General features: G+C 40.6%; 1 protein-coding gene across 1 annotated transcript; it reads left to right on the plus strand.

Annotated features, from left to right (window-relative positions):
- Positions 1-557: 557 nt before the first annotated feature.
- On the plus strand, positions 558-9,069 carry LOC308318599 (G patch domain-containing protein 1-like; the record flags this gene model as incomplete). The annotated part of the gene is made up of 11 exons (XM_080768215.1): positions 558-688; positions 1,576-1,721; positions 1,975-2,060; positions 2,680-2,840; positions 3,671-3,768; positions 3,864-3,925; positions 4,227-4,487; positions 5,226-5,376; positions 6,327-6,406; positions 6,624-6,822; positions 8,768-9,069. 11 exons carry the CDS (start codon positions 558-560, stop codon positions 9,067-9,069), a joined length of 1,677 nt encoding a protein of 558 aa, XP_080624341.1.
- Between the last annotated feature and the right edge of the window lie 973 nt (positions 9,070-10,042).

Here is a 10,042-nt window from a genome sequence, read left to right on the forward strand (position 1 = left end):
AATCTACAAGTTCACAGATGAGCTATTGTCGGCATGCAACCAATTATTAATCAGGCTTTCGAGCCAATCACAGTTAATGAAATAAAAAGAAAATTCTGAATGGTTCCAGATGGGACAGGTGTTACATTGGCTAAAAAATAACTTGTACAAATGTTTTGGCTGAAAATAAAGATTTACAGTGTCTTTTTCGCCCCTTCATTTTACAGCACCCTTATGCTGCTTTTCAGGTTGATGAAAGGATATAGTATCCGAGGTCTGCTACGTGATCTAAGTCCTTCTTAGCTTCATTCCGTCGTAACTTGCGTAGGCATTGATATTTATGGTGTTGGGATGTCAAGGGTGATGTCACCCTGACGTCCCGGTTGTGATGTCAGAGAGGCATCGTAACACCCATCGGTTTTTATCCTCGTTTCTCATTATGGGCTATAGCCCATATCGTACGGCATACTATAGCACGCCGTTTTTCACAATTTTTGAGGATTTGGAAAAAATGAAAAAAACGATGGGTTATAGCCCATGTTTTTTTTAATTTTGACCACCATCCCCACCATCTGGAGATGTTCTGGGATGAAAGGGGCGAAACATCAAGGAAGGATGGCTCCCAGCTGATGACCCTGACAGCTGGTACTCGCAATGCTCAGATCATCCATCCACCGAGGATTACCAACACTTGTAACCTGCAACACCTGTAAGTAGCTCTAGCAGATTCTGCTTGTAGCAAAGCATCTTCAATGTTTACTTCACCTATAGCCCATGTTTTTTGAAACTTTGAAAAAAAAAGTTAGCCTCGTTTCTCATCATTTTGGACCATGGGCTATAGCCCATATCGTACGGCATACTATAGCACGCCGTTTTTCATCATTTTTGAGGATTTGAAAAAAATGAAAAAAACGATGGGTTATAGCCCATGTTTTTTGAAATTTTGGAAAAAAAAGTTAGCCTCGTTTCTCATCATTTTGGACCATGGGCTATAGCCCATATCGTACGGCATACTATAGCACGCCGTTTTTCATCATTTTTGAGGATTTGAAAAAAACGATGGGTTATAGCCCATGTTTTTTGAAATTTTGAAACCTGGGCCTGCAGTTATGCACACTGCCTGCCAGTGTTGATTTCGTCGACTAAGGGCCGATTCTTGCTCCTATTTTACCGCTGTAGTGCCAAAATGATTTCGCCTCTAAAATAGGAGTATGAATCGCCCCTAATACTATGACGAAAAATGTTCGTCGACTATCCTTTTTCACTGACTCACTAAATGGAAACTACATGAAAACTAAGCTACGATGACTAAAAGTAAGACTAAATATATTGACAACAAATTAAAACTAGACTAAAATGTTAGGAAGGGACAAGTGGACAAGAAATCCAGTATGAGTAATTTTACACTTGCTTGCATGCTGAAAATAGCAGATCTACAAGCAACGAGTTGTGCTGCGACACGTTGTGAGCTTGTAGATGTTGTACGAATCTACAAGCTTGTAGCCTTAGCCTATGTCTGCTATTTTCACCGAGCAACACTGAAGAAGTATAAATCAGGCTACATGCTTGTGGATGATGATGATGATAATAATACAGACTTTCAACAGATGAGCCATTGAGGAAGCCAGTACCAGTCCACGAACAGACGGTGAAGGATGAGAAGGGCCGTTACAAGAGGTTTCATGGAGCCTTCACTGGAGGCTTTTCTGCTGGATACTTTAACAGCGTTGGCACCAAAGAGGGTTAGTGGTGATATTGATGTTTTTTGGTATATACTGTATATATATCGACACACACAGCTAGGGGGTTTAGATTTCGGCCGAACTGCACCATGGAATACTACTAGTATTTTATATTCCTAGTGGGGGTGGGAGGTGGACATTTTTCTTTGAAGTCATGTTGCACGGATCGGACGGATACAGCCCTTAATGTGAAGTGTGTCGTTCTACGTATTTAAATGACAAAGTCTGATCCATCCTTTGCTCCTCCCAACAGGATGGGCTCCATCGACCTTCGTGTCGTCGCGGGAACAGAAAGCGGAGAAAGGGCGCGCCAGACCTGAGGATTTCATGGATGAGGAGGTCCATAATACTATATACATAATCTGTGTAGATAAAATAATATGCATTTTTACCCTACATGCTATTTAGCAGACGCTCTACCCACTCAAAATAAGCAAAGATAAACGCATCAAATGCAGAGAGACATTGTAGTGCCTGTCTCTCTGTATTTGATGTGTATGACATACTGTGTGTGTGTGTGTGTGTGTGTGTGTGTGTGTGTACTGTATTACATACAGCATACTGTACACACTGCATATAAATGCCTGTGTACATCTAGGGCTCTGTTTTCGTCACCGCTAAACCCCTCATCCCTAAACTTCTTTGCCTTTTTTCTTAAAAAAAAAAAAAAACAATTTTGCAAAACATTTTTTAATAGTTAAATTGGCCACTCTACAAGCTCACAACGTGTCAATGTAGTGTACTATTTAGTTGAACTATTCAAAAATGTTTTGCAAAATGGTTAAAAAAAAAAAAGGCAAAGACGTTTAGGGATAAGGGGTTTAGCGGTGACAGAAATGGAGCCCCTAGTCTAAAAGGCTATACAATACAAAGTGTAAATGAATGTTCCAACCCTCTAGGATGTCTAATGACTATTCTAACGTTGACCGCAGTGTCTACATGGTCTCTCTCTCTCCAGGATTTCAGTGAACATGGCATTGCTCCCAGCGAGATCAGCCGGACAGAGGAGTTTGGCTCAGGGAGGAGAGACCAGCTGCAGGAGAAGGCCAGACTCATCAGCTCTCTGTCAGCTACCATACCCGGAGACACTCTGCTGAAGGAGCTCATCCCTCCAGCCAGGTAAGTACACAACACCAGTGGTTCCCAAAGTGGGGTCCCCAGCTAAATTATAATTAGGAACCAAATGGACCCTTCTGGGTCTGTAACTCTGAGAGTGTACAAATGGAACCTAACAGGTTCCATTTGTACACTCTCAGAGTTAAATTAACATTGATTTTACAATATAAATTGGGGGTTCCAGAGATAGAAATGCCATTAAACGCGGGTCCGTAGACGGCGTAGACTAATGTGCATGTCAAACTGGTTCATGTTTTATGGGTGCAATTTAGCTTAGAAAACCTAAACAAACAGCCCGTACGACGTGTGGGAACGTCATAACTAATCCAACCGACGGATCCAAAGGACGTGTACACACGTCCTAGCGCATTTTCATTGATATCAAACGAGAGAAAAATATTCTGCTTTTGTTTTTGTTGGCCTCTCCTTCTGCACCATACTCCTTGCTCTTTCGCGCATGCACGTTGTCGATCACTTCCCTGTTTACCGCTCAGAAAGAAAGGCTCGGCGTGCGTAATCTAAGGAGCTCTCTGTGGTTTTGACCAGATATACTAAACTCTTCATTTCTGACTTCAACATGCCTCTCATTCAAAATATGAACGGGGGATTATTCAGCGACTTTATCGTAATGTTAGCGAGGTAAGCAAGCAAAAAATATGTCTCCCGTTTTTTGTCCGGAACGGAAGCGGGGGTCTTACAGAGTAAAAGCGGCCATATCTTCCCGGCACCCTGAGTTTCTATTTTGAAAGAAATCCTGGCGCTGATTGTGTCAACGGCAACGCGGTAGTGTCAATCTGTGTTATTTAAAGGAGCTTGTTTGTTTTGCATGTCAGGACCTCCATAGGGGTGGAACTACTGAGGAAAATGGGTTGGAAGGATGGCCAAGGCGTGGGTCCTCGAATGAAAAGGAAGAAAGGCAAGCAGAAAACGAGTATGTTACCCATGGAGACAGACAGGGTGATTTCACCTGTACCAGATTCTCACTTTGAGTGATTCTCACTAAACATACTCTTTCTCTCCTGTTAGAATCATCTGGTAACAGGATATACCGCTGTGCTCCACCTCGCGCTGGCTCAGAGGACTCTGAGGTACTGTATGTCTGCATTACTGTGTGCGCAAAACGGGCATTTCCTGGGAACTATATTCACATTCGTATTCGTAACCAGGGACTGTGTGGTCGCAAATTAGCCTCGGCTATAAACCCCATATACAATGCAACAGTTTCATGTTTTATAACTTGATACATTGTTTTTTTGTATTGTCTCTGTTAAATAAACGTATAAAAATAAAAAAACTGGCTGATGGCCAGTGACGTGCCAGACGTAGTGAAATCATTAATACATATTTTATCGAATATATTCCCCCCCTCTCCCTGTTGTCCAGGAGGATGATGAGGACGATGAAGAGTTTGCCCCAGAGAACGTGACCTTTGCCCCCAAAGATGTCGCGCCCATTGACTTCACCCCTAAGGAGAACGTCCACGGGTTGGGGTACAGCGGTCTCAACCCCCTCAAGGCCCTGCTGGGATCCTCCGGGTCCAGCTCTGCCTCTGGACACATCAATCTGTTCTCCCTGGACTCGGACAGAACCACACAGCTGTTTGGACAACAGGGAGGAGCGCACAGGAGTAGGAAAGGCCCGACGGGACAGGTAATGAAATGGCTATGTTGGTTATTATTTATATGTTGGTCATGGTCAATGAAATGAATGGGCTGTCACTGGTGTCTAGATGATTGATTGACGGGCACCTGTTCACCTGCTGAGCACACAGTGAGAGAGAGGGGGTGTGTGGGACTCCGTACTTTTGTTGACCGCTTTACACCGCTTTAATATGGTTTTATTTTATTAACTTTATTTAAGTTGAAGCTTTATTTTTGCTTTACGTTTGAGCACCGTTATGAGTCATTTATATTGCTTTAAAAGTAAAACCCTGGATCCAGCGAATTCCTTTTGTTTGCGGCGGAGAGCGTCTGACAACATGGCGCATCCCATCGCCTCTCAGCGACTTTAAGTTTATTTCTCATGTAGTCGCTTTACAGGTAAGCTGTGTGCGCGCCTACAGTAGGTGCATTTATTTTGTCCTGGATTGCTTATTGTCGCATTTTCTCGAATCTTCCTTTTATTAAACAATTCAACCAGACCACTCCATGTTTTATGTCTTTGTTGAAATCAGACTTCTGAGTTCAGGGGGGAGAAGATTAAGATCAGATGATTTGGGTGAATCGCCTTTCTTTCCGGTGTTGAAATGTGCAATGAAAATGATATTAAATTTGTCATTAATATTGTGCTTACACTGATATACTGCATCAAATTGGAGAATTCAATATAATTGCCCGGCAACACACAATCTGTTTTCTGATGCTCACTTCTGACCTTTTACCTTTTTAGGCATTTGGGGTGGGGGCGATGGAGGACGATGATGAAGACGTGTACCACAGAGACTCCATGTCCAACTATGACAGGGTCCTGGGGGGGAAGGAGTCAGGGGACGGACTCTATGGATGGACCGCCCCCCAGCAGTACAAGAAAAACAAGACAAGTGAGACTATTCAAACATAATGTAGTGCTATAGCGACGATGAATCAGCCATTATTATACAAAGAAATACTTGTACAATATCAGCATCAGCATTGATACAATTATACAACTTTTTCGATAATAAACAAATACTAAATGGCTAATTTACAAGCTCCATAAATATAGCAAGCTCAAGCGCTTTGCCATAAGTTATTTATGCTCACTTTTGGTTTACTGCTGTTCAGCTGTGTTGTCACTGTTGTTTTAGTCGACTAAAAGAAAAAAAGTTTGTCGACTTCCTTTTTTCACTGACGAAACGAAATGAAAACTAAGCTATGATGACTAAGACTAAATATACTGTACTGACAATTTCTAAAGCCTAAAACTAGACTAAAATGTTAGGAAGGGACTAGTGGACAAGAGATCCAGTATAAGTAATTTTACACTTTGTTGCATGCTGAAAATAGCACATCTACAAGCTCACAAAGCGTCATACTGCGACACGTGAGCTTGTAGATGTGTAAAAGTGTAAAATCAGTCATTATGACGGCATCAAGGCCCGCCAAAATACATTTTAGTTAACTAAATCAACTGTACATTTAGTCGACAAAAATCTTAGACTAACTAAATAACACTAAAACCTTCCAGGTGACTAAAATGTGACTCAAACTAAATGAAAACTATTCAAGAGACTATGACTAAAACTAAAATCAAAATGTTCTGCCAAAAACAACACTGTTGTCACTCCCTTCAGTAGAAATGATTCTCTCCAAGAGAGATTGACATTACTAATTTGGTCGTACTGTTTATCCCGGTTTTATCTGGATTTCTTAAACGGCCTAAGTCGTTGTGTAACAACTGGTCTCGTAAACCTAGGGTATGTTCCCAGCTGTATCATCAGTGGGACTTGAGACCAGCTATTAGTTTTCACCACATCACTCAGCTGCATTATTCCTCCTTCCTTTGTCCCAGGCATGAGTGTAGATGCAGCTTATCTGGGGAAGATTCTGGAAGGATTCACTCTGTCCTCTCTGGCGGTTGAGCAGAAAACAGTGAGTGTTCAACCTCATTGAGTGAACATACAGTGTCTTCTTTTCAATATTATACTTTCTCACATATCTTCCTACGTTTCATTTTTCATTTTCTCTTCCACTTTCCATCCCTTTCCTCTTCCTCCTACCGCTTCCTTTATCTTTCTCCTCCATCTCTCTCAATACATCTCTTCGTCCCTCTGTCTCTCCTCCCTCTCTCTCTGTCATGCTACTCAAGGTCTTTCCACCTCCAGTCCTGCCCAGTGACTATCGTCCAGTTCATTACTTCCGCCCGGTGTTCAATGTGTCTGGTGTGAGTCCTGCCCTTGCCCAGGCTTCCAAAGGCCAGCTGACCACAGACAGTGGCCCTCAGCCAGGCAGACACCAGCTAGATTCAGCCCAGAGAGGACAGCTGCTGGGAGAGACAGCCCTACAAGGTACTAATCAGCCTTGTACATAAAAAATAAAAAAAACGATGGGTTATAGCCCATGTTTTTTGAAATTTTGAAAAAAAAAAGTTATCTTTGTTTCTCATCATTTTGGACCATGTGCTATAGCCCATATCGTACGGCATACTATGGCACGCCGTTTTTCATCATTTTTGAGGATTTGAAAAAAATGAAAAAAACGATCGGTTATAGCTCATGTTTTTTGAAATTTTGAAACAACCAAAAGTGTCAAATAATTGTTAGAAGCTGTTTTTCAACAACCAAAAGTGTAAAATAATGGTTAGAGAAAGTTAAAAAAAATCAAAGCAAATACAGGTAATTCGAAAATGTTATTTTTGTACTTTTGTGTTTCTCTTCTTTATATATTACTTTACTGTTGAAATGTAAAATTTACATGATGAAAAACAGCGCGCTATAGTATGCCGTACGATATGGGCTATAGCCCATGGTCCAAAATGATGAGAAACGAGGCTAACTTTTTTTTTTTAATTTAAAAAAACATGGGCTATAACCCATCGTTTTTCATTTTTTTCATTTTTGTCAAATCATCAAAAATGATGAAAAACGGCGCGCTATAGTATGCCGTACGATATGGGCTATAGCCCATGGTCCAAAATGATGAGAAACGAGGCTAACTTTTTTTTTCAAAATTTCAAAAAACATGGGCTATAACCCATCGTTTTTTTCATTTTTTCATTTTTGTCAAATCATCAAAAATGATGAAAAACGGCGCGCTATAGTATGCCGTACGATATGGGCTATAGCCCATGGTCCAAAATGATGAGAAACGAGGCTAACTTTTTTTTTCAAAATTTCAAAAAACATGGGCTATAACCCATCGTTTTTTTCATTTTTTCATTTTTGTCAAATCATCAAAAATGATGAAAAACGGAGCGCTATAGTATGCCGTACGATATGGGCTATAGCCCATGGTCCAAAATGATGAGAAACGAGGCTAACTTTTTTTTTTCAAAATTTCAAAAAACATGGGCTATAACCCATCGTTTTTTTCATTTTTTCATTTTTGTCAAATCATCAAAAATGATGAAAAACGGAGCGCTATAGTATGCCGTACGATATGGGCTATAGCCCATGGTCCAAAATGATGAGAAACGAGGCTAACTTTTTTTTTCAAAATTTCAAAAAACATGGGCTATAACCCATCGTTTTTTTCATTTTTTCATTTTTGTCAAATCATCAAAAATGATGAAATACGGCGCGCTATAGTATGCCGTACGATATGGGCTATAGCCCATGGTCCAAAATGATGAGAAACGAGGCTAACTTTTTTTTTTTTAATTTCAAAAAACATGGGCTATAACCCATCATTTTTTCATTTTTTCATTTTTGTCAAATCATCAAAAATGATGAAAAACGGAGCGCTATAGTATGCCGTACGATATGGGCTATAGCCCATGGTCCAAAATGATGAGAAACGAGGCTAACTTTTTTTTTTCAAAATTTCAAAAAACATGGGCTATAACCCATCGTTTTTTTCATTTTTTCATTTTTGTCAAATCATAAAAAATGATGAAAAACGGAGCGCTATAGTATGCCGTACGATATGGGCTATAGCCCATGGTCCAAAATGATGAGAAACGAGGCTAACTTTTTTTTTCAAAATTTCAAAAAACATGGGCTATAACCCATCGTTTTTTTCATTTTTTCATTTTTGTCAAATCATCAAAAATGATGAAAAACGGCACGCTATAGTATGCCGTACGATATGGGCTATAGCCCATGGTCCAAAATGATGAGAAACGAGGCTAACTTTTCTTTTCAAAATTTCAAAAAACATGGGCTATAACCCATGGTTTTTTTTATTTTCCCGTCTCATCCACGCTCAGAACGGCCTTATGGGACACCTGTAGAAGAACCAGGAAGGTGTGGTGAAAAGATCTTTGACTACACTTGAACATTGTCTTGTCTGTAGAAATACTTCAGTTTAATAGATCTATAGAATTTAAACATTTCAACTTTAAGTTTGAAAGGATCAAGTTTAGGTGTAGGTACATACGACAGACCTTTGTTGAGAAGGCCTTTTTAGAAGACGACCAGGCCTCGGCTCCACAAGGCCCACCACGGCCCAACGACCACGCCCATGCACAACGAGGCCCACAGAGGTCCAACGAGACACGGCGACCCACCAGATACAGAAGAAACGACGCCGGGGCAAAAGAGGCTCGAGACAACCCACGACGATCGGAACGACGACCCAACAAGGGCAGGGACTGATCTACAACCTGTCGGACAGTCCTCTTTCTGGTCCTGAACAAGGCCTTCTCAACAAAGGTCTGTCGTATGTACCTACACCTAAACTTGATCCTTTCAAACTTAAAGTTGAAATGTTTAAATTCTATAGATCTATTAAACTGAAGTATTTCTACAGACAAGACAATGTTCAAGTGTATTCACCATCGAACACTCCCCCTTTGAGAGTCAAAAGTAAATTTTGCCCTCCAGTCAATGCCCCTACCATTGATACATTCATGAAATTGGTAGACAAAGATATTGACAATCTAACAAAGAACAACAATCAGAGAGATGTGGGGAGAAATGAACGTGATATGCTTATAGCTTTGTCTAAAAAACAAGATGTGATTTGTCGTCCAGCCGACAAAGGTGGAGGCCTATGTGTACTAAATAGAACAGATTATGTCAATGAAGCTCTGTCTCAACTTTCTAACACTTCTTACTATGTCAAATTAGACAAAGATCCTACACCTTCCTATAAGAAGGAAATAGACAACTTCCTCCAGGATTCATTGCTGGAGGGTTGTATAACTCCGGCAGAGTGCAAATTTCTAACCAAAGACAAACCCTCTGTCCCTCTATTTTACTGTGTTCCAAAAATTCACAAATCTCTTTCTCACCCTCCAGGCAGACCCATAGTGGCTTCTAATGACAGCCTTACAGAGCCCCTCTCTCAGTTTGTTGATCGCCACATGAGACCCATTGTAACCAAATTGCCCTCTTATTTAAGAGACACAGGAGACTTCATACAACAACTTTCAGAGGTAAATATTCTCAATTCCACTGCCAATATTATTTTGGCTACCCTTGATGTGGTCTCCCTATACACTAATATCCCCCATGATCTAGGCACAGAGTCATTAAGATTCTATTTAGACTTAAGGGATGAATTGACACCTCCAACTAACTTTCTGGTAGAAATGACATCCATGATTTTACACCAAAACTATTTTCT

The sequence above is a fragment of the Protomyctophum bolini genome, assembly GCF_963924005.1.
Source record: "Protomyctophum bolini genome assembly, chromosome: 7".
In the NCBI taxonomy this organism is placed as follows: domain Eukaryota; kingdom Metazoa; phylum Chordata; class Actinopteri; order Myctophiformes; family Myctophidae; genus Protomyctophum; species Protomyctophum bolini.